The sequence below is a fragment of the Sceloporus occidentalis genome, unplaced genomic scaffold (genome assembly GCF_023333645.1).
Source record: "Sceloporus occidentalis isolate IW3139 unplaced genomic scaffold, rSceOcc1.0.p SCAF_4, whole genome shotgun sequence".
In the NCBI taxonomy this organism is placed as follows: Eukaryota; Metazoa; Chordata; class Lepidosauria; order Squamata; family Phrynosomatidae; genus Sceloporus; species Sceloporus occidentalis.
The window spans coordinates 24,678,910-24,704,555 of NW_028316984.1; the positions used below are offsets into that span (position 1 = coordinate 24,678,910).

Sequence of the window (25,646 nt, forward strand, 5' to 3'; positions counted from 1 at the left end):
CCGTATATATGTTTCCCCCAGTCTTTTGTATTCTGAGACCCGACGAGCAGATGTCAGGTTTCAGGGTAAGGAATAGAGTCTTGAGACAAGATTTATATCGAAGTCTAGGACCCCATTCTCTATAATTGCTCCCCTTTCAACTAAAGAGCACATGTGATTCATTCATGTACTTTAGACCAGGGAAATGTGTTTTTTAAAATGTTGTTGTAGTGTACCTCCCAGTTGTCATCACTATTGACTAATTTGGCTAGGACTGATTGGAGTTAAAGCCCAATAACAGCTGTAACTGTCATGTGGAAGGGCCCTTCATCTTGAAGAACACAAGTAACAGAAGGTTCAGTGTTTATTTTTCTCTTACATGAAGGCCCAAAGAACTCTTTGTGGGTATAGTGCTATTTGTCAATAAACCTCATGAATAAGAATTTCCCAAGATCTCTCTCATGATCTGCACATGCTTACAGTCCTTGGTGGGGCTGTAAGAACTCAAGGGAAAAAAGGCAGATTATTTCCAGGACTATGCCTGTTTTCCAGCTGTCAGACCTCTGTTTAGTAAACCCTGTTTATCTTTGTTCCTCTGTGGGCTTGGAGTGCCCAGTCCCTTGGGTACAATTTCAATATAATGTTGAAGAAATGCTCAAGCCATAACCCAATCTATTCATTGTCTCTTAGCTCTGCAGCCTTGGCACACTGAACCATGTTCACTCTGTAACCAAAGACTGGGTGAGGCTGTGCTTGACATGGAAGGGCAGAAGTCCTTCAAGTATTGCCAGTTGATTGAATGGATGATCTCTTTGTTATAGATATTTGTCAGAACAGGCAATGAGATGAGAAGTATTATAATCAATGGCTCACTATTCTTTTTCTTTTACCATCAGTATGTGGGAACTGTCTCAGTTGGCTTGGAAAATTTTTGAAGTGATTTTTCTGATGAAAGGCTTTATACCAAACATCTGTGGAATTTGCAATGGGCAGACAAAAGGAATGAAGGTGTCTCGCTACCTCTTCTTCCTTCATTCTTGTCTGAGATGAGAAGCCTTTCATTGCCTAAAGTGAATTCTTTGTATATTCCTGTCTTATTCTGTAACAATAATTACTGGTTTGTACTATAAGGTGAGTAGTCATCAATTTGACTGCTAATTCTGAAACTTCAAAACTTCAAAAGGAGTACCTTTATGCTTGAGGCAAGGGTAACAAATTTAGTCCTTGGTGGGATGCATGCAAAATATTCCAGTTTCTGTTTAAGGCAGAAATAAAGGTAAATATATTCAGGACAAGAATAGAATGAAGAACATTTCTTTTCCCAAGAGAGACTGAATAGGTAAAAAAATTCTGGAGAAATAGCGGTGTTCCTTTATTGTAGTGAAAGCAAATCTGTTATGGTATACATTTTTGTGGACTGGTGTTGACATTATCAGATGTGTGAAGTGTTTTCTTCAGTTGAATATACAGTGCGTCCTCGCCTTACGTGGGGGATCCGTTCCGGATCCCTCCGCGTAAGGCGAATTCCGCCTATGCTCGAGCCTCATTGGAAACAATGGGGCTCGTGCGCGGCGGCGTGGGTGCGCGCGGGGCGCAACAGGTGCGCACGCCCATTCAATTGAATGGGACATGCCGCCCCGCGCACACGCCGCGGCTTGAGCGTGTATGCTCAGGGCCGCGTATGGCACGCACACGTATGGCGCGGCGCACTGTATGCACATGTTGCTGAAAAAATGTAAGCAGGAGGTCAGATGGAAACAAAATACAAAAAAAGTCTGCGGCAAGTATGTTGAAGCTTAAATATATGCAACATAAGCAAAATAGTTGATGATAGCAGAAACATTGCTAAGTTAATTAACACTTCTAGTGGGATTTGAAATAGTAATAATAATAATCGTTGTTGAGTTCTGCTCTTAGAGCAAAACAAGGTTTGAAACTTGGATTGTTGTTAGGTACAACCTGCCATCTTGAACTAACTGTGCTATTGTTTGCATGAAGCTAAAATAAAGTTGCAGCATCTAAAATAAAATGTCATAGATTACAAATTCAGAGGATGGCAGCACAATTATACATGTTGGCATGTGACAACCAGAATTTAGCATTGCATGACAGATGGATCCATAATTGGTTGGAAAACTATGTTCAAAGAGTCATAATCAATGACTGCACTTCAGGCTGGAAGGAGGTCTCAAGTGGAGTGCCTCAGGGTTCTTATTGGGCCATTGCTGTTCATCATTTTTATCAATGACTTGGAGGAGGATGATGATGATGATATTTATTTGTATCCTGCCTCTCCCTGTATTGGATCGAGGTGGGTAACAATAAGAACAATAAAAATAGAACACAACAAACCACAAGTAAAAAACACAGCAAAGCATATAAAATCCAATTCCCTATCTCCCTCCCACCTTAAAATAGCATTAAAAACAATAATTCCAACTGGAGAGTAAACATTCTGAGGAGGTCAATTTGGGAATGCCTGCTGGAAGAGATCTGTTTTTATTGCCTTTTTAAAGGCCTCCAAATAGGGTTGCCATAAGTCTGGACCTCCTAACCGGGACAAATGTAGGACACAATTTTCAAATGTAGGTCACATTTTTAAAAAATGGAGGACATGCGAAAAAAATTGATTTTTTAAAAAAATGTTACTATAAATTCATGTTTCTTAGGCATGATCAAAATGGAGGACATTTGGGCATTATTCCTACACAGATGGCAGAAATGTACTTTCCCTTTCTGGCCACCCCCCTCCCCCCATTCCAAACAGCACATTTGGGCATTGAACATGGCTTTACTTAACATGGCAATCTCTTGCATATTTCAGAGGCTTATTCCATAACCAAACTCTTTGGGTTTCACACTGAACATGCTATGCATACTGAATATGTCAAGGTGGTTTAACAAGAAGTGGGTTTGCCCTCGGATTAAACTGTACTTCTCAGAAGTGTGTACTTGGTCAAGGGACTTTGGTTTTTCTTCACCGCGCATGAGTTTGTAAAAAATCAGAGCAACTTACATTGGTCGTGCCTCAGAAGCTGGCTCATTTCATCGTCATCATTATCATCACTATCCGCTTCCTCCTCCTCCTCCTCTTCTTCCTCCTTGTCCTTCCTCTCCCTTCCTCCTTCCTCTCCCTTCCTCCTTCCTCCCTCCTCCCTTCCTCCCTCCTCCTTCCTTCCTTCCTCCCTTCCTCCCTCCCTCCCTCCCTCCCTCCCTCCTTCCTTCCTTCCTTCCTTCCTCCCTCTTTCCTCCTTCCTCCCTCCTCCTCCTCTGCCTCCCAGGCCCAAGCGGAGGAGGAGGTGGGTGGCTGCCTTGGCGCGCTCCCCCCCGCGCGCCAAGGCAGCAGGCTGGCAGCCACCCACCTCTGCGCGACTGCTCTAGGTGCTTGCCTTGGCGCTGGCAGGCAGAGGCGGGGGCAGAGGTGCCTGCCTGGCTTGGTGCTCACCGCCTGCGCGCGCGCCAAGGCAGCAGGCAGGCAGCCACCCACCTTCGCCTCAGCCTCCTCCTCTGCCTCCGCCTCCTGGGCCCAAGCCTAGCGCGGAGGCACGTGAGGCGGAGGAGGCGGTGGGTGGCTGCCTGCCTGGCACCAAGCCAGGCAGGCACCTCCTCCTCCTCCGCTTGGCGCGGCCTGCAACGGGGGAGGAGGAGGAGGTGCGCCTCTTGCGCGCGCCCGCGCCCTCCTCCCCACCTCCCTGCCTCCCTGCCACCCTCCCCCACCTCCGTTTCAGGCCAGGAAGCGCACCGCCTCCTCCTTCGCTTCCTCCATCCGGCCTGGAACGGAGGAGGAGGAGGAGGAGGTGGGTGGCGCGGCCAAAGGTGGGTTGGTGCCGCACGGGCCCTGGGCTGGGGGCCGGACCGGGCCCGGGCCCCCAAAAGCGGGTTTGTACCGGGGGCCGCCGGGTTATGGCATCCCTACCTCCAAAGATGTTATATGGCGGATCTCCTCCGGCAAGTCATTCCAGACTTTTGGAGTGGCAACAGAAAACATCCTGTGGGAAATTGATACCAATCTGATTTTCTAGGACTGCAAGAGATTCTTCCCAGAGGACCTGAGAGTGCGGGAAGAATTGTATGGGAGGAGGCATTCCCTCATGATAGAGTGGAGGGAATCCTTATCAAGTTTGCAGATGACACAAAACTGGGGGAGCTGGCTAATAAATTGGAAGATAGGAAAAGAATTCAAAAGGACCTAGATAAACTAGAAATTTGGGCAGAAATTAATAAGATGAAATTCAGCAAAGAAAAATGCAGAATTCTAAATTTAGGCCACAAAAGCCAAATGCACACTTAAAGGATGCAGGGTACATTAATAATAATAATAATAATAATAATAATAATAGTAATAAAATATTTATTTGTGTTTCCCTGCCTCTCCCAATTGGATCGCAGCGGGGTTACAGACTAAAAAATCACATGGCTCAACGGTACTACATGTAAATACATAAATAAATAAAAGTAGAAAACTATGTACGGTATATATTAAAGATGTTTTTCAGAGCTAGAAGCAGCCTATTTTGCACTCCTTTTTACTTTTTATTTTATATTTCTGTTAGGCCATATGTCCCTTAAAGGATCCCAGAGTCAGAAGATAGACCCCAGGACCCACCAAGTCACTCATCTCTGGTTTAGAAGATCTTTTGTTTAGTTTGTGCATCTGAGATAGTAATTGCTCTGTTTTTCTCACCGAACATAAGGAGAAACAAGTTGCTTGTGTATTTGATGGCATTGTTGATTTCTTATCTGTCCCCTCCTAGTTGTAAACACTGTGTTCCTGCATATGGCCTCACTGGCCTGCAGCCCATGGCTATGAGGATGTTTGGCATTCTTATTACTTAGTTTTCTGGAGCATTAGTGGCCTGTGCCAGACTTAAAAGAAATGAAATTTCACTAGCTAGGCTCCCTAGCATTGCAAAACCTTGTGAGAGATGAATAAAATATGACAACAATAATGGAACATGGTATAAACTTGCTTTCTGCTGCAGCAGAGAGTAGAACCTGAACCAATGATTGTTTAAATTATATGAATGACTATTCCAGCTAATCATTAGGAAGAACTTCCTGCAAGTAAGAGCTGTCTGACAGTGCCTTCAAACATAGTTGACTTTCCTTTGTTGGAGGCATTGAAACAGAGGTTGGTTGGCTTTAACTGTTGGTTGGCTTTAACTGTGATCCTGCTTTGGCAGGTCATTGGATCCTTGTCATCCCTTCCAACTTGTGCCGTTTACTGAGTCTATGATAACCATTTAAGTTAAATAATAAATAAGGATGCAGATGCCTCATTCTTCACCAATTATGAAAAATGTTGTCTAAGAATTTGCACTTTGGACAAGGCTCTTGTTTTTAAACATTTTGCAAGATGTTTTCTGGATGGCAGCAGGCTGGATTGGATGTCCCTTGTGGTCTCTTCCAACTCTCTGATTCTCTATTGGAGAATAGCATTGATCATTTCCCCACGTTTTACAATTCTGATTAAAAAGGAAATCAATTAGTAATCCAACAAAGATTTGGATGTCTTTTAGACAATTGAAATATCCAGTGCTGTTGCCTTGTGCTCATAAAGGTCATTACTTATTCTTCTGCTCAGCAAAAAAAAATAGCTTTCCTAGTGCACGAGTTTTGTCTTTTATAATGCTCTCTTGTTTAAAGACAAGCAACGGAAAAGATAAGTTTGTTGAAGGATGAAGCAAAGATTCAAATTAATCTTGCCTGTTCCTTCAATAAATACATCATTGGCATTGTTTAATGCTATGTATTGTGTTGGGCGTATCTTTTCTGTTTGTTTAAGGACTGTATTTGAAACTTGACCTACTTGTCTTAACAAGGTGTGCATTCCTTCCCCTCTTGTCCAATTTAGTTCTTTTCCCTAGAGCATTTGTGTGAACTTGAGTCCTTCAAAAACAGAGAAGAACTGAGAGACATGCCCTTACCAGCATACTTTTCTTGCCACTTCCTCCTCGCCCCCTTAGTTTAGATTTTGGTAACTTGTAATTACTATAGATTAGACTCTAGTTAAAATCCACAACCTCCATTAGTGTATGGTTGCTTTAGCTCTCCCTTAAGAGCTTTTTTTAAAATTATTCATTCATTTATTTAATATGCTACCTTTCTGCCAAATTGGAGCCAAAGTGTCTGACAAAGATGCTTGAAAACAGCAATAACAAAACAATACAATTTTAAAAACACAATTAAAACAGCACATTAATAGAACAAGTGAAAAAAAAGTAAAATCATTAAAAAAAATTATGCTAAAAATATAAAATTATTAAAAACATACCACAGGAAACACCCCCAATGAGGAACCTTTGTTGTTGTTGTTGACTGCCTTTGGGTGAACTTGGATTCATGGTGACCCTGTGAGTGAGACGTCTCCAAAGTCCCCCATCCTCCACCTCTCTACTGTGGTCCTGCAAATTCAGTCTCATGATCTCCCTGATTGAATCTATTCATCTTCCCCTCTTTTTACTTCCCTCTACCTTCCCCAGCATCTTTTCTATTGAGCTGTTGCCCTTTCATGATATGGCCAAAGCACGACAGCCTCAGTATAGTCATCTTGGCTTTCAGGGACCTGCTTGAAAAGAAAAGTTTTTGCCAGCTGGTGAAAGAAGAGCAGATAAAGAGTCAGCTTAGCCTCCTGTGGAAGGGCATTCCAGAGAGTGGAAATAGCCACTGGGAAGGCTCTCTTTGAGAAGGTAAGCCTATGATGGAGGCAGGACTGAGAGAAAGCTTTCCCTTGAGTTCTGGCAGGTTCACATAGAGAGATACAGATTTCAGACAGTCTGAACCTAAGCTGCATAGGGCTTTATAGGTCATGACCAGCACTTTGAATTGTGCCTGGAAATGAACTGATAGCCAGTGAAACTGTTTCAACAAGGCAGTTATAGGCTCCCCCCCCCTCTAGATTAGGAGACCTTGTGGCTCAATAGGAGCCCTGGTGGCGCAGTGGTTAAATACCTATACTACAGCCGCTCACTCACAAACCACAAGGTTGTGAGTTCAATACTAGCCAGTAGTACCTAGTACCTATGTAGTTGGGGGCAGTTAGCTTACACTTTGTAAGCTGTTTAGGGAGTGCTTAAGTGCACTGATAAGCTGTATAGAAATGTACTTGCTATTGCTAGCTATATATATATATATATATATATATATATATATATATATAAACTAGGGGTAGGGAGTAGCGGTGATTTTGGGGTTGCTCCTTTCCTGCTCTAGAGTAAGATATTTTTTCTTAATATTACTCCTACTCCTGTAAAAACCTCTTACTCCTTTACTCCTACAATATAATAACATTGATTTTTGGTGTTTGCATGTATAATATAATTTTTAAGTAATGACCTCACCACAACCTTAATGCCATATTTTGGGCTTTGTGTGTATATATATATGTGTGTGTGTATGCTCTGAGGCATCTTGTGTAGCAACTTTAATGGAGCTTAGAAATTTTTGGTCTGCTCAGTAACTGGAAAAAAATGTTCCCCTAGAACCTTTGGATTGCTACCTTGACTTCTGTGATTGAAGGCTGGGTTTAAGTACAGCTATGATTTTAGCTGAGTCAAAAGATCTGCACAAACTTCCAGTTAGTTTCCAGTTCAGAGAATTGCTGTTAAATTTTCAAGTCATCAATGGCACCTGGTCATCTGAAGGTTTTCCTCTTTCCTATTAAGTTGTTGGATTGATAGGCTCTGAAGCAGAAACTTTTCACCAGCTGGTCCCATCCTTGGTGGCAACCAGCCTAAAGAGAGCACTCTAGACATGGGTAGTGTCTAGAAAGTAGGAATGTACCTAGTTTCCTTGATTCTCACATGCAGGTTAATCTAAACAAGCCTAGCATGCCCTTTTACACCCCCCCCCATCATGTTGTTGTAGTTTATTTTCTTGAGAATCTGAGGTCAATATGCTATTTACAGGGGTGAAAATATGTTAGTGAGATAATTTATATGTTGTGAGTGCCTTGCAATATTTGCACCAGTTAGATTTCTGGAGGAGCCAGAAAGAGGGGCTTCCTGACCTTGTAGTAAATGCAGCCACCAACTTACTTTTTAAACTGACAGTATTTGTGGCTTTTTGCAATCCTGATCTCTGATAGTATGTGTGCTTGTCCAGAATTGACCTTTTTTTAGTTTATCTGTAAAGCTTTTGTATATGAAAACAACAGCAAAGGGGTGGAATAATACCACATATCCACATTTCTTCTGCTTATCCCACTGCTTTAAAAAAAATCCTTTCTTCTCTACAATGCAGGCCTGGTATATGTGTGTGTAGGTGATGGTGGTGGGGATCAAAGGTGTTGGATACCTATATCTATAATGTCTATGCCTCCAGCTGAGCAGCAATCCTTGAAGTTCCCTAGCTCTGTTGAACATAGTTATTGATGTCTGTTCACCTATCCCTTCTACGCAAATGGGTAGGGACATGAGAGAGGAGGAGAAGTTGCAAAAGTCTCAATTGGCTTCTGTCCACTCCTTCCAAGCAACTGCTCAGAGTGGATCCAAAGGGAGAAGGCAAACCCATAGGCAATGGCAATAGGGACGAGGAGGGGGAGATCCTTTTAGGAAAGGTCCTATCCCACCCCACCCCACCCCGCAAATGGCTTGTCCACAGGCACCTGAAGCCTCGTGGGGACAGGATTGCAGAGGCACTTTGTGACAGAACAGATGTGGGAAACAATTGGCCATCCTGATATTTGGGCCTACGGCGTCCATCAGGCCAGCTCAGCATGTCCAGTGGCAAGGGACTTCAGACACCCGAAGGACCAACAGTTCATCATTCCTACAAAAGAGCTTTGACTGGGGGAGGGGAGTGCTTATCTAGAAATAGTATTGTTAGTGTGGAACCTTTGCTTTATCCAAACTGGCAGCTCCAAGCCTGATTTGTTTCAGTTTGATAGGCCAAGGTTTTGTGGACATCATGTGAACTGCCTCATAAGCAATTATTTTTCTTCTTCCCTCTGTCTTTTCTTTCATAATTAGATTTGTTGCTGTTATAATTTTGTTTATCTCCAGGTAGAATACAGGTGAAGATTTGGACAACTCCAGAGAAGTTTGGCATATGTTGAGATTTTTACACATCTGTCAGAGGGCACAGTGCAAATAGTGATTACTTTAGAAATGACCCTTTGTACTTCTCTCTCTCTCTCTCTCTCTCTCTGTGTGTGTGTGTGTGTGTTTGTGTATGTGTTAGGTAGTGCTTCAAGGAGTGAGGTGTGTGCCTGTGTTAAGGAATGCATACATACAGGAGCAGACTCTCCACTGTCCATAGGAAAAGTGACAGAAGAAGTTATGCATTTAAATATCCCTGCACTGTGCCTGTTTCCTGTACAGCTCTTCAGCATAGGCACTATTTTCACTTGCAAAAAAAAATGTCATCCCTCTAAAAGAATAAAACCTCTAAATGTATACTGTATTTTAAATTTTGGCAGGAAGTCAGACAGCTCTGACCCATTAAACATTTGTCTGCAACCAACCTGAATGCCAAGATAAAAAAGCTGTAAACTGTGGGCATCTGATCTTCATGTTGAAAGCGATAAATAGATAGGACCATATCAAGGACAGAGTATATGCCTGAGGTGGTTACAAATGTGTTCTCCCACCTACTTGTTAACTCAGCAGTAAAACCCCAAGTACTTGGCACTACAATATAAAATCCCACAGGGGTAATACAATATGAGAGGCCCAAGACTGGAGTGCCTGGATTTGATTTCAAGAAATCAACCAAAATTATTGCAAAATGATGAAAGGGGTGGGGAAACCATTGGCTTTTCATAGTCTGGGTTGCCTTGGACAGGCTCCCTTAATGAGGCACAAAAGGTAAATATGAAAGATGGGAGGAAACGGCTTCGGTATGTTGCTAGGATGAGCAATAACCAAGACTCTGAGGCTGACAGAGGAGACTCTGCTGTTAATAGCATGGAAAAATTAATGTTTTGGACTATAGACATTACTGCACATGGCTTTTAAACTGCAGTTACACCATGAAAGAAGTGACATTGGCCATACTTATCACACAGTGCCTCACCTGATGTGTAGCTGCTCTTTCGCTCACCTGTCCCTTTTTACTGATGGGGACAAGCTGTCAGTGATCTGGCAAGCACTCAAGTCCTCAGGTGCAAAATGTCACTTCCAGGGCAATTGATTGATTGTGAGTCAAGTGGTGTCAGTGTGCCTCTCACCCTCTGTCCTCTCTCCCCTTCACTATTACCTTTATTTATTTATTTGTTTGATTGTTTCCTTTCCTTTCCTTTTAACTTCAACGGTGGTAGCAGGGCCCTGGAACTTCATGGAAAAAGTGGCAAAAAACCAAACCAAACCAAAAAAAACTGAAGGCATGCTGGATAGATCATAAGGCGGGGTTAAGGGAGAGTCAGGAAGAGTGTGTGATGGGGGCACCAGCCCTGGCCACATGACTGGGAGAAGGTGGAAATATGCAAACTGTGTGCAGAATAAGCCCCCTGTTACAACATTTACTGTGCAGAAAATAGTATTTTTGCTATGTCATGCATAGAAAATGCTGTTTTCTCTACAAAAACATGAGTGAATTATGTGCAGAATAAGTCCTGACCAGTGCAGTGTGATAGTCTTAGCACTGAGCTACGACTCTGGATACCAGAGGTTGAATCCCTGCTTAACCATGGAAACCCACTGGGCAAGTCACACTCTCTCAGCCTCAGAGGGAGGCCAAGGCAAACTCCTTCTGTAAGAGTTGCCATAAGTCAGAAATGATTTGAAGGAACACAACAACCACAAAGTCCTGATAGCAAAATTTCTGAAAACCATAGTTTTCTAAAACGTTTAGTGAGGAGAAAATTCTTAAAATTATTCATTGCTTTCTTCAAGAAATTAGTGAATAATTGCACCTGTACTGTGCAATACACAATACAGGTGCATCACTGCTAAGTGAATGGTGGGGAGGAAAAAATGAAACATGGTAGTGGTGCCACTGTCTGTTATCCCTGTGTGTCATACTACTTTGACAGAGATTTACAAGAGGGAACCAAGCCTGGCTTTTGCCTCTGTCCCTCATGGCTACAGCTGACAGAAAGACCAGACCAGCTACAATGGCAGCCTGAAGTCTTTAGTTAACACACAGTGACATTTGTGGTAGTAATGCTTTACCATTTGTTGCTTTTCAGGACACAGAAAAGCGTACCCCCCTCCACGTTGCTGCTTTCCTGGGGGATGCAGAGATCATTGAGCTCCTCATCTTATCAGGTATGTAGTTCTTCCCACAGCAATATTTGCTCATTTCAAAGTATCACTGATAGCCATAAATGCCTCTATTTGCTAGCTTGCTCATTTATGGTTGTTTAAGACCGTCCAATAACCACAATTCCCTAGGAAGAGAAGCTAAGCAAGGTAGAGAATGCACATAATAAAACCAGAATAAAATGTGCAGCAAGGAGTGAAATCTCTGCAGCGTTTAAAACAGCAGCACAGCAAAAGCACTAAGAACAGTTATCATCTTGTGCCAGAAAAATCATTACATCAACACCAGAGATGTCTCTTGTAGCTGTCCACTTTCCCTCCCTTAGTGGAGGGCTCAAGAGAAGGGCCTTGGATGATGACCTGGAAAGATACACTAACTCAGGTAATTTAGCCTGTGTTCAGGCCTAGAAATGGACTGGTAGCTAGTACAGATGGTACTGGCATAATATAATCATGTCAGCCTGATCCATTAAGCAGTCTACCTGCCTTATTTTGGACTAGCTGAAAGTTACGTACAGTGTTTCTGCTAATCCAAGTGGGAAGTTAGCTAGGCATGAATAGCTGTAGTAAGGCTGGCCAGATGGGTTGTAGTCTGTACGTTTGTGAACCACTGCATTACAGTGTGTCTGTGCTACTTCACCAGGAAGAAGTGTTTACATTACACAGTTACAGAAGTTTAATAGCACTTTAAGAGCTCTGTCCTACAGAATCCTGGAATTTGTAGATTGGTGAAATGCTTTAGAATTTTCTTCCAGTGTGTTCTAACACATGCTCCCCTAAACTCTACAGCACTATAACTCTCTTTAGTGGAGAATTCTAAGTATCCATTATCAAATTTCAGATCCCAGGATCCTGAACCATGAAGCCAGGGAGGTTAAGATGAGATCAAACTACTATATCTGTGTATTGTAGATACACACCTAAAATATTGAAATATGCCTCTATCCTATCAACACCTTTTGAAAAGGGGAGTATTCCCTTTGTTTCTGATTCTCAGGTGTGAGTGCCATTGCTTACACAGTTACAGTTGTACTATTCACACAAGAGAAGGTGGTATTTTGAGGCTTTCCATTCTACCAAAAGGAAGGGGAAGGCTGAGTTGAGGTAACTCCAAAACATCCCAGTGAGAATTAACTGTTCCTGTGGCTAAACTGCAGTGACCAACAGTGCCATTGGAAAGAATGGATAACTAGAATGGCTGGAACACTGCACAGGACGACTCTGCACAGCCATATATTGTTTCAGATCTCATCTGTTTAGGCAAAGTTGTGGAAATTAGATCTCCCAACTGTGCATATCTTCCATATTCAGAGTTTGCACCCCATGGATTCCAGATGCTGAGGGCAGGCAACAGTAGAAAGCTGATTCTCCCCCCACCCTTCCATGCCCTGTTTGCGAGCTTCAAGGGAGAACTGGTTATTGGAAACAGAATGCTAGGCTGGATTGACTTTTGTCCCATCTTTCACATACAACCTCTGCACTGACAGTGATAGCAAAGTCAATTTTGAGGGCAATTGTTTAGATGTCTACAGAGATCTTCCTTTCTGCTAGGACGAGAGACTAGTCCTCCAGAAGCTGTTGGATTCCAATTCCTATAAGCCCCATCCAGGCCAGTGTTGCTGAGAGTTGTACTCATTTTGGTACTTGGAAAACCACATGTTCCCTTCTCCTGTTTTGTTCAGATGTAATGTCCTCCCAAGTAGTACTAATATTCAGGCTGTTATTTGTACTGGCAGACAATTTGGCTGGGATTTGAAAGCCTAGATTTCAAATCTAGAGACAATGTGACCTTTCAGATGTTGTTGAATTGCAGCTCCCACAATCCACCATTATTGGCTATGCCAGTAAGGGCCATTAGGAGCTGTGAGCCAGAAACATCTGAACGGCCACAGTTAGCGCCCCCCCCCCCCGGTCTACTCTAGGTTTCACTGATGCTATACAGGTGCAGATCTACAAAACCACGTTCTGCTGTGAAGACGTACAACACAGCTAGAACAATTATGTGTGCTTTGTCAGAGGTTTCAGAAACATTTTTTCTTACTTGTCAAAATCTTTTCACATAACCTGAGGACATGTGGGAAAGCCATTTAGTACAAGCATTAAGCATATGCTTTTAGGGTTCACCATGTTTAAGTGAATAGTGTTTTTCTGGCCCTGTACAATATTGTCTGTTTCTTAATGCTTGATGTATATATTTGAAAAGCTTGGTGTTTTGTGCATTATATAGTTAAAGTGGAATTATTATTTTTTTAAAAACTTTATGACAATAGCATTCTCTATCAGTTGTATAAAATGTCCAGCTCTTGCTACTTTGTTAATGAGGCTAGCTGCATGAAGGAAAGGCAGTAGAAAGGAAATCTGAAAAGTTTAGGACTAGAATATAACAATAGAATATAACAACAGGGGAGCTGGTGAAGCACAAGCAATGTATGGTGTTCATTAAAGGGCCTCATTTCATATGCACCCTGGCAAATTAATGTGTGGTCATCAGTTAGTTCTCACTACCAAAATAAGACCAGATATTTAAAATTGCAACCAGAAGGCTGGTGTTGAATGTCAAAGCACATTCATTTACACTATAAACATTATTTTAATTATTGTAATAATCTAACTAGAAACAGCTGTATCCCATAGGGCATATGTGCAACCCTACCAGCACGATTCCCTTCCATGGTTGTTTTGGGTGGGGAAATCGATTACAGCTGTGAAATAATAAAGGGATATAATGATTCAAATGAAACCCTTTAAAATGCACAGGCGAATCATAATGGCCTTTTATGAAACACTTGTTAGTTGTACATTTTCAAAATATGACTTGTTTTCATGACCTGATTTCTTTATGCCAGGGGTAGGCAACCTGCGGCCCGCGGGCCGGATGCGGCCCAGCGAGGCCTTGGGACCGGCCCCAGCCCGGTCCTGCTGCCGATTGCCACCGGGGTCTTTGGCCTCTCACGCGCAGGGGCAAGGGGGGCAATTGTCTATAGACGCCTCAGAAACATGCATTTATATTAACGTTTTTTAAAAAAATCAGCAAATTTTTTTGCGTGTCCTCCACTTTTTAAAAAAAGTGTCCACCATTTGAAAATGTTGTCCTACATTTGGCCCAGTTTATTTATTTATTTAAATTCTTAAAAAAAAAACTATTTAATTATTTATTTTTTGGCTTCGGCCCCCCATTTGTCTGAGGGACAGCAACCCGGCCCCCGGCTCAAAAAGGTTGCCTACCCCTGCTTTATGCAATACAAATATTGAAGGCCACATAACGTATATAAATTTATTCCATGACTAGCCTGCAATGGTGGATGATGTCTATTGGGACTGGAAGGGCAGAGTAGCTAACAGCAGGTAAAACCAAGAGTAGAGGGGGTCACAATACATAGAGTAAGATGAAGATCAGAAGTGCAAAAGAGAGGTACCCAAAAAACAACAGAAAAATCCAAAACCTTTGGGCTCATAGCAAGCAAACCAAGGCAAGTACACAGAACACCTTGAACACAAAGTAGATTGAAAATTAAGAAGAAGAAAGTTGTCAGGAGTTGGGGGATTCTGGAACGACCCTATATCCTACAATGTGCCCCCAGTATTTTAGAATAAAAATTGAAAAAAATGGGGGAAATGAGGGAGTAATGTAGGGTGAAATAGGAAGGCAATGTTTGCTAGTGATATCCAAAACCATCCGGAAGGCCACCCTAGCAGCATGTAGTTTAGTTGGTATTAATGTGCATAAAAGTACAGTCAGACCTCCATATTCATGGATTCTTTCATTTTGCCATTGTATTTAATGGGACTTGAGCATCCATGGATTTTGGTACCCACAGGGGGGTCCTGGAACAAGAGAATATGCCAGCATCCTAGAGAGAGTTCTACTTCTGAGGAGCCCTTTCACATTTCACAGTTGCAGCACTTATAATTCCCCCTTAACTGCCATGGCTACCTCACATGGAGTCCTAGGTTTTGTAGTCTGTTCAGAAGGACCACAGGAGGATTGGTGATTCCAGAGTTCCCTTCCCCTCACCTGCCAACCCCAGGAGCCCATGGGATGCAGCCATGGCAGAAAAACTGGAATCATATTGTTATAAGTGTGTAGTCTGAAAGGGCCCCAAGTCTGGTTTACAGCCACTGTTTAACTATGTTTTTACACATAGAGACATACCTCAAGTATGGTTAGGCCTGAGTGAGACCAATGCAGTTTTTAGATTTAATGAAACTTTTTTTCCAATTGGACTTGGAGGAAAATTCAGGTTTGGAGCAGCAAGTGATATGTCACAATATGATTTTCGTATGAATTCACTTGAGACTGGCTTGTGTAGTGTGCATGTGTATGCACATTATTATTATAAGCCAGTCAAGTGACTTCTGGTTTTATCTGCTTTACTTGCATAAAGGGTTTTAAGGTGGATTAAATGATTTGTCAAGGTCAATATTTGTAGACCTGAACCATGTCCTTAATCAGACTTCAAAGTCCTTCTCTATGAATGACTTCAGAGAAAATAAGAAGAATGATTGGCATTTGCTTTATGGGTTTATATATATGCGAGAGTGAGCAGGAAAGTGTGTGTCTCCTGACTTGTATAGTGAGGTCACCCTCACTGGAGTCCTGGCACTGGGCTGTGGTTGAGAGCATAAACTACTAAGTTCTTGGTTCAAGTCTCACTACAGTTGCAAAGTGCAGAGTGGAATTAGTTCAAGCAGAAATGTAGCATGGTACTGAATCCTCTCTGCCTCCTGGTTTTCTGCACATTTTGTTTTTTATTGCTTTGATATGAGATGACAGCTCATTGATCTCAGGTTCAGTCCTTGTCAACTCCTGTTAAAAGAGCATGAAGTAGTTGTTGAGAAAACCTCTTCTTGAGAGTTAATTGAGGTGCTGCCATTCAGAGTAGATAGTACTGGCCTAGATGAGCTAATAGCTTGAGCTGATATGAAGTAGTTTCTTATGTACTGTACATCTTTCTCAAACTGTTTTCTCTTCTGGACAGAAATAATGCCCCCTAGAACAGAGCGGGGACTAAATACCCTAAAGGCACCAAATGCCTTCTGATCTTGGAAGCTAAGCAGGGTCAGCACTGGTTAGTACTTGGATGAAAAACTGCCAGTGAATACCAGGTGCTGTAGACTATGGGCCCAAACAGACAGGCCAAAATAAAGCTGCTTCAGGTCACTTTGGAGGTATGTTGTTCTAAATGATGCATGCATCCTAAGAGGCTGGAAGCCATGTCAAAGCCACGCTCCAGTCCTCAGGACTGAAGTGCAGCTTTAGCACACAGCTTCTGGACTATTAAGATGCTTGTGTCATTTAAACAGCATACTTCCAAAGTGACTTGAAGCAGCATTATTTTGACCTATCTGTTTGGGCCCTATATTTCAGAGGAAGGAACTGGCAAAAACCATCTCTGAGGATTCCTTGCCTAAAAGAAACCCCTGTGAAGTTCATGGGGTTTCCACAAGTGGACAGGTGACCTATGACACATACATACACACATACCCAGAGCAGTAAAAGGAAGAAGAACAGACTAGAAGGAGGAGGAAGAAACAGAAGGTGTAGAAAGGATTTAGGCCTTTGGCCTCTAGGCATAGTTAGCTTCCAGAAGGTCATCAAAGCAAAAAACAAGAACAAGAGCCATTTTCATACATTAAAAAAACAACTAAAACCAATTTGCAGATTTCCTTCAATCATGCAGAGATTGCTCTCTAAGCATGTTGACACATTAGTAGTGGCTCTCTAGCCATTCTAAGTGGCAGAGGAATGTACACTATTCCTTACAAAGATGCATTGTAGCCCTTTCTGAATATATGGGTCTGGAAGCCATGTCCTATGAGGAATGACTAAGGGAGCTAGGGATGTTCAGCCTGGAGAAGAGAAGGTTAAGAGGTGATATGATAGCACTGTTTAAATATTTGAAGGGATGTCATATTGAGGAGGGAGCAAGCTTGTTTTCTGCTGCTCCAGAGACTAGGACCCAGAACAATGAATGCAAGCTACTGGAAAAGAGATTCTACCTCAACATTAGGAAGAACTTCCTGACAGTAAGGGCTGTCCGACAGTGGAACACACTCCCTCAAAATGTAGTGGAGTCTCCTTTCTTAGAGGTCTTTAAACAGAGGCTGGGTGGCCATCTGTCAGTGATGCTTTGATTTGGATTTCCTGCATGGCAGGGGGTTGGACTGGATGGCCCTTGCGATCTCTTCCAACTCTATTATTTTATGATTCTAAATAGGGATTTGATATTTTTCCAGTTAATCTAGCTTCCTCTAATGTGTGTGTATGTGAGTGGGGCACAGTCATGTTGTGGAGTTGAGCAGTGTGTCTGTAATATTGAGGGGGAAGTATGTTGGTCCAGTTTCTTCAAGTATTCAACCAATATGCCTTCTGTTCTTAGCAAAATGAGTTACTATCTTTTAAACACTTATCTAAATTGTTAGGGGAAAGCCAGTGTGGTGTATGGTTTGAACATTGGACTACAGTTTTGGAGACTAGGGTTTGAATTCATGCTGGGACATGGAAACCCACTTGGTGGACCTTAGGCAAGTCATACAAAGCCTCAGCCTTGTGTTAGGGTCACCATAAGTTGGAAATGACTGGAAGGTACACCACCACCACCAGGTTGTTGACAGAATGGACAAAGTGAAAATAAATGATACTATTTTCAAACATAATTGTCAGCGGTGGCTAGTACTGGGCCAATGGAATGGTGAATCTGTTCCAGCTTTACTCAAAATGCTAAAGGAACTACCCAAGATACTGACCCTATTTTGAGGACAGGGCCCAGTACATTGGATAGCTCCTTGAATGTTTGGATTCAAACCCAGAGCGCACTCACTGTCCTCCTAATATCAAAGTCAGTGGTTGCCACTGTTAATTCCAAAATGTGTCTACCTTTTTACTAAAATAGACCTTTTGCATGCTGTGGCCTAAATACCCTAAGGCACCATATCCCATCTGATCTTGGAAGCTAAGCAGGGTCAGCCCTGGTTATACTTCAATGGGAGATCACCAAGAAATACCAAGTACTGTAGGCTAAAAGTTCTTGAGGCCACCATAAGTCAACAGGTGACTTGAAGGCATATGTTCACACTCTCTATGTGAAGGTGCAGGTGGAATGATTCACCTCTTTTGTGAACAAGAAACATGACACCATGATGTTTCATGGGGTCTTTTGCAAACCGTGGGGTGGATGTGGGGACTGATGCTGTTTCTTGTACATGTATTCTGGCTGCTGTCCTTTTAAAAATCTCTGAAGCATCATTACTCACAGAACACATTGCTGCTCATATACCCTCTTGGAATAGCCCAAGGTTATGACTCATATATATATATTTTCCTGCAGTGGCCTGCTGGATGAAAGAAGCAAATCCTCTCTCTGTCAAACCAGCAATTCAATATTACTTTCATTAATTTCTTATGGCCCCTTTTTTTCTTAGACAATACTTTTCAAAGGATAAAGTGGGTGGACATGACCAGTGTAAACAGTAGAAAGAGAACTTCTTTCTAAACCTTTGTATTTGTTGTTGGGTTTTTTTAATTTAAAGGAGCACTTGGAAAGATTTACAGCCGATAGCAATATTGTCAGTGAGACCAAATGCTGCAGAAAGAATTGGTCCATTGAATTTCATACAAGGCTCAGGAGAGACATTTGGTGAAATATGCTCTTAGTTGGACTTGTGGCACATGAACTGGTGGCAGTACAAATAAACGTAGCATCTAATGATTGAAGCATATGTCATGTTCATTGAGACATATCAGAAATGGGCCTCTAGGTTACTATTATAACAGAAATTATTCAGCGGTGAAGTACAAGACCTGCAGCCAGATGTATAAAAATGATACTATGAAACTGCAGTCAAGTATGACTGTGTAGGTTTATGTGGTCGGAGGGTTTGGCATTGCCTAGTTAGACTGAACTAATGGGGACTGTGCAGTTAAGTGGCAGAACACATGTTTCTCAGGCATTAGATCCCAATTTCGATCCCTTATATTCCTAATTAAAACAGCTGGAGAGCCAAACGAAACATTATTTCATTTGAGTGACTAGGAGCCACACCTGGATTTTTTTGAACTAGAATTCCAGGATCATGGACAAGGCCTGATATTCACTGGAATCTCAGTATAAAAGGTGGGGACGTTTAGCCTTTCCCTTCCCAGCAGCAATCTTGATAATATTGGTTTCACTGTACTGCAATAAGTGTGTTTTCATTGGTATTGGCATACAAAGCTTTTTTTCCTTCATACTAATTTAAACATGCTCTCTCTGCCCTTAGTTTTCCTTCAAATTGCATTGGAGAGGGCGCAAAACCTACCTTCCTATATATTGTGGTTCTGAGGAAGATTGCCTTCCTTTTGCATCTGGTATTTCATTTAAAACAATAACTCCAGACATGGCAACTGACTGTGAACTTTTAAACATGTCTAGCTTGACTTTCGACTAGTGAGGTCTTAGGGAAAGACCCCAAGCTTGGAAAAAATATTGTTAAATCTCAGGTCCCAGAATTCCCCCAGCCTAAATGAACTTTTCCAAGCTCCGCAAAGACCTTGGAAAGCTGCAGCTGGTCAGCGCTGGTTTAGGTAGGAGAATGATCTAACCAAGTAACATGTCACTTCTTGAACACTATTTTTCCACTTTTTCTTGTAATTTATATTAATTATGAGAAAACCAGGGAAAGAGTTTTGTTATAATTGTATACAATTCTCTGTATATACCACTTCCACCAAATCTTATGGGGGCATGTATTGGATGAGAAAATGTCATGCATTTCTTACATCTGACAGCTTTGCTGCTGAAATAACTTCTCGTTGCTTGGACAGATTGCTTGTGTATCTTACACTGTGTGTGGTTGTTGTTGTTGTTGTTGTTGTTGTTGTTTGCAACATAGGCTACATAGTTTGGTGTCAAAACAACAGAGTGCATTGCTTTTGACCATGCAGATTCAGCACCATGGACAAGTGCCCACAGTTTGGGTTGGGCAGGTTCATTCCAAAGAAGGTGCTGTGCTCCATGTCAGACAGGGGGAGCATTACCAGTAGTTTGAATGCTGTAGCATTCACATATTGCTTCATAACCACCATGTATCAAACTTTATTGTCTCCTGGATGGAGCAAGACAGTTTATTAGGCTGCCTTTAGCGCTGTTGTTGGACTGACTGTAGAAGGAATATCCCTTTCCAACACAACATGGGCTTGAAAAACAGTGGGCAAGGCTGATTTAAAAAAAAAAAAATTAGGCATTTATACCAAGCAGGGATGGGTACAAGGAATCCATCTTGTTGGTGCAGAATAGATTTCCTCAACCCTATTGCCCATCAGATAATGTGGTCAGTGTACGTGATAGTGCTGTAGTATGTGAGGCAGCAATAAGTCAAATTATCAGGATTTTTGCTTATTTCCGTGAAAAAGGAAATAACAAAAAGAAATGGGTTTTCAGCCTCTGTATTAGTTTTTCTGAATAATTGCTTTAAAAGTACATGTAGGTTAAACCAGATGTGCAGACATTTTCTCTGTGTGAGGTAAACAGCACCTTGTGGAGCTTGCAGAGGAAGAGGATGTGGAAATCTGAATGTGATAACACTGATAACACAGATAACACATGTGCTTATTTCTGTACTGTGGTCATATTTGCTGCTATGGTTTTATCTCTTTATTGGTAGTAAACAAGCAGTTACCAAGAGGAAATTAACTTTATTTGCTGTTGTTTTTCTCCTGAGGGTATGTCTAAATGACCAGTTCATGAATGCCCAACCTACACCTCTAAATGATCATTTGAATGCCCAACCCACATTGTATCCTTGGAGGGTGATACTTTAAGTTTCCATTAAAGACAGTGAGGTGCTGTTCAGTATATGCAGGAAGTGGATTCTTCTCTCCAGATGTTGTTGGACTGCATCTCCCAACATTCTTCACCATTGGCCATGCTGACTAGAGGTGCTGGGAATACAGTCCAGCTACACCTGGCAGGTTGCACTTTGTCCACTCCTACACATAGTTAGGGGAAGGGGGTGAGAGCAAGAAAACTTATTCCCTATTATGTTTAATCCTTATTAAAAGAAACACTGTACATTTATCTGTGGAGAAGGGGAAAAAACCAGACAAAACTAATTCAACACAAGACATTCAGTATGAACCAAGAAGCATGTTTGGAAATAACTTTCATGGTTCAAATAGAATATCTAATGCAGGATTACTTTTAGAGATTCTTTGTTAGAGTGTACCAGTTATATGAGTGCTGAATTATTCTTGAAAAAAATCAGTGAAACATTAAAAAAGAAAGGGAATGGAAGTGCATAGCACAGATAAGGAATGGGCAATCTATGGCTGCCTGGATGTTGCTGGGTTGTAGCTCCCAATGGAGAACTAACCAGCATAGTCTATGGTAGATGACAATGGCACTTGCAGTCCAACTCCCAGAAAGCCACATGTTGCCTATACTGGGCTACATGTTTCCTAGTATAGATAAAATCAGTAAGTATTCCTAGAAGGGTAGATGTTGGGTGGACGAACAGTACTGCTGTCTTAAATGATTAAATGTATGTTTGCATATTGGAAAAGTCAAGTTGCATCCAGCCTCTTGAAAAATTAAACAATAACCTTAATAAAGTGGCAGAGTGTTTTGTGACAGGGACTGAAAAATACGTTTCTTCCTGATCTTTGGATGATCCAGTTTGCCCATCTGCTCAGATCCCATGGTTTCTTCCAAGAGTCATGAAAGATAGATTAGACTTGCAGTCAACCCTCAGGGATAAATGCTACATATCAGACTATAAGGTAAAGAGCTTTCGATGTTACATGCTTATTCTGTGCAGCTGGAGTTATAGTGCCTATAATATGGGTCTTAGCTCCCTTTTGTCATGAGATGTTAAAGATGTGTTCCTTTTCGACTTTTAGGTGCCCGTGTCAATGCCAAGGACAATATGTGGCTGACCCCTCTCCATCGGGCAGTGGCTTCAAGGAGTGAAGTGAGTGATATATCCAAGGCATTATGCAGCACATATTTTATGTATTTTGCCAGCAGGATTTTTAAAATTGATTTCTGGACAGTTAAGGTGAACTCCTGTGAGCTCATAGGTCAGATCTGTATTCTAGAAATGGCATGAGATAAATTTAAAAATCCCACCTGTTCATGTTGAAGTGCACTAGTTAAGGTGTACTATATTAATTTAGGTGTTTCAAAAATGAATGATCATGCATAATCTTTCTTTCTTTCTTTCTTTCTTTCTTTCTTTCTTTCTTTCTTTCTTTCTAACCACTAACCTAGAAGCCTTTCTAAGTTATAAACATAAAAGACAGGGGTTAGGGCAGGGGAGAAGAGTTTAGACAAGTGTTGCCAGTGTGAAAACTGGAGAGTACCTTTAAGTATTTTATAGATGAGGGAATTTCACCAGGTGTTCTTTGTTACCTGGTTGTGTGACTAGTAAAATCTGCTGAAATTCCCTCTTCTCTACAACCCTGAAAGATTCAGGAGCCCTCTCCAATTTTCAAGCTGGCAACCCTAGTTTGGATTCCATGTGACTCCAGCTTATTGTCTACATGCAATCCCCCTCAGCCATTTTGAGGCCATCAAGGTCCTCCATTCTCTTCATTCTTTGAGAAATTTTTACACATTATTTTAAAACACAAACTGCCCCTGCCTTGATGTTCTCAAGGCTTGTCTGGTGTATTTTAGGAACAGACAGAAGATGGAGCCTGATAGAACTCTGGATGATTTGCTGTTGCTCGACAAGGATTTCTGAGTCCCGATTTTAGCAACAGTAGCATTAAAGTGGCACACACATGTTATACTGCTGAAAATGAAAAAAGCATACAGAGGTCCACTGCAGAAATAATCCAGTTTGAGACTGCTTTAACTGCCTTGGCTCAATGATAGGGGATTCTTGGAACTGTAGTTTTGTGAGTTATTTAGCCTTCTCTGTCAGACCTCTGGGGCCACAAAGAACTACAATTCCCAAGATTCCCTAGCACTGAGCCAGGGCAGTTAAAGCAGTCTCAAACTGGATTATTTCTGCAATGTGTTTTTGACCCAGAACAAGTTTTGGTGTGGAAGGAAGGGCTGTGGACATCATTCAGATCTGATATGCAAAGTAGTTCCCTAGGCATAGACTCTTATAATTCTATTTAATTCTATTACATATACACCAACCAGAGGTTGGAAGACTTAAGGTTTTAGTTAAAACAACGTAGATCCCCCAAGTTTGATTCTGCCACCTGTAAACTCAGGAAAACTCAACCCAATAGCTATAGCTATGTGTTGTAGCTCCATAAAGTGTCAGTAAATATTGTTTTGTTCCTGTCTTATCAAGAAGAAAGCCTGTCAAGATGTTTGATGGTCACAGGCTGTGGGTAGCAGGTAGATCTTGGAAAAGTTGCTTTTTCATACTATAACTCCCACAATGCCCCGGTTACCGCGACCAAGTTGTAGTCCAAACAACACCCGTGACATTTCCAAGCTCTGGGAGTAGAATGCTGCATTCATTTAAGGCTGTCTTTTATGCAGGCTTCTTTACATTAGTCTGCTGGTGTTTTAACAAGAAACACAGCAGAATTCTCCTATTTTGTTTGTGTGGCTAATATTGATTGTGTTGTGTACATTGATCTCTAGATCATCCCTCATTGCAGCACAGATAAATGGGCAATTTGATTGACCTGAAAAGCCAGCAATGGATCATTTGTGTTGTGAACAACAGTGTAAATAGACATGCATGTTGCATTCCATTGACCAGGCTCCATAGAGCCCTTCCTAATCATTATTAACATGGATACCTGAAATTGTTATTCAGGATAGGTGAGTGCAGTCTTGGAGTAAGAGAGATGTCCTGTAGTGCTATGGACAAGGCAATACATCCCACTTGGCCTTAGAAGGTATCGAGTGGGAAAAATTGGCATTCAGGGTAAAAATGGTAGGCAGATGTTCTGAATGTAAAGGAAGGGATCAAAACTGAAGGTAAGATGGTGCTGAGGAAAGCCAGCATGACGCTGCTAGTATACATGTTTTCAGCTGGGTTTGGAAATGTTGTTTTTTAGGACAACTCTTCGCAGAATCTGTAATCCACAGCTGTTCCTCCTCAGCTTTTCTTGTCTTTGGAGGACAGAGCTGTTCCTACTTCATGGGCATTTCCTACATCTCTCAAACTTGCTTGTGGCTCTCAGTTGTGGCAGAAGATGCTTGATACCTTTTCAGAGCTCCTTGTACTGCTGGTCTTTGTATATTGAATGGAAGTGGAAGCATCTCCATCTTGTCATTTCCCCCAGGCTGCCAGATGTCTCGTCTGATCCTTCTCATAGACATCAACATTGCCCCATGGATCAATATCATTTTGCCAATCCACTTGTGGAAGGCTATTGCTGAAGTCATGTTACAAGACAGAAAAGTCAACACAAACCATGTCTTTAAAAAGATGGGATGGTTCATTTTATTTTATTATTTATTGAATTAATTAATTTTCATCTTGCTTTTCTCCCATGTGGGACAAAGTGGCTTACAGAATACATTAAAACAGTGTTTTCCAAACTTTGGCCCTCCAGGTGTTTTGGACTTCAGTTCCCAGAAGCCCTATCCGGTTTGGCCAACAATCAGGATTTCTGGAAGCTGAAATCAAAAACATCTGGAAGACCAAAGTTTGGGGAACATGGCATTAAAATAATATAGCTAAAATATCTGAGATACAAACATTCAAAAAGCATTAAAATTGACTTAAAAACATTAGTTAAAAACAGTTAAGTTAAAAGCATATTAAAATCTCTTACATATTAAGAACCAGCACACTAATTGTACTATCCCAACCAACTAAAAGTTAGACCTTTTAAAAGAAGAAGGTCTTTGCCTGCTGGCGAAAAGAGAGCAAGGAGGGAGCCAACCAAGCCTCCTTTGGCAGAGAGTTTCATAGCCTGGGAGCAGCCACAAAGAAGGATTTTTCCCAGGTCCTCACCAATTGTATCTATGATAGTGGCACAGCCAAGAGAAAGCCCTCCCTCAAAGATCTTAAAACATGAGTAGGCTCATATAGAGAGATAAGTCTTTCAGAAAGCCTGGACCAAAGATTTTACAGAAAACACAAGAGACAAAATGGGATGAAAATGATGTCTGGATTGCCTCCATAATTGATTAACAATCCATAAAAATCCATACCAAAAAAAAGAACATATTTAGTCCATATACTTGGACATGGGACCAGAGGAACAGAGAATGTTAAAATATGAAAGTCGGAGTCTCTAATGGCTCAGCCAAGGCCAGTTGGTTTCTTTTATTCTGCTTACCCTGGGATCTCAGATATAGAGAGAGGAGGATCAAAGACACTGGAGAACTATATTACTTTCTGTTTCCTAATATATCCATAGATATAGCCATCAGGTGAATGTACTCCCTGGCCCTCCCTCCCTTCATTTTAAAGCACAATCAGAAGCCTTCGTGTGCTCTGAAAAACCTCTTGAGAGATATTTGTGCGATGAAAGGTATTTTTGCCCAGTGTGGAAAGTCAGTT

General features: G+C 41.6%; 1 protein-coding gene across 8 annotated transcripts in view; it reads left to right on the forward strand.

The window, feature by feature from the left end:
* Positions 1 to 25,646, forward strand: part of ANKRD44 (ankyrin repeat domain 44) — a 192,358-nt gene that overhangs the window by 70,455 nt on the left and 96,257 nt on the right. For all 8 annotated transcript variants that reach the window (XM_089519513.1, XM_089519510.1, XM_089519512.1 and 5 more), the window contains exons 3-4: positions 11,108 to 11,186; positions 22,057 to 22,127. In XM_089519513.1, coding sequence (XP_089375639.1) covers positions 11,108 to 11,186; positions 22,057 to 22,127 — 150 coding nt within the window. The remainder of the gene's footprint in view (positions 1 to 11,107; positions 11,187 to 22,056; positions 22,128 to 25,646) is intronic.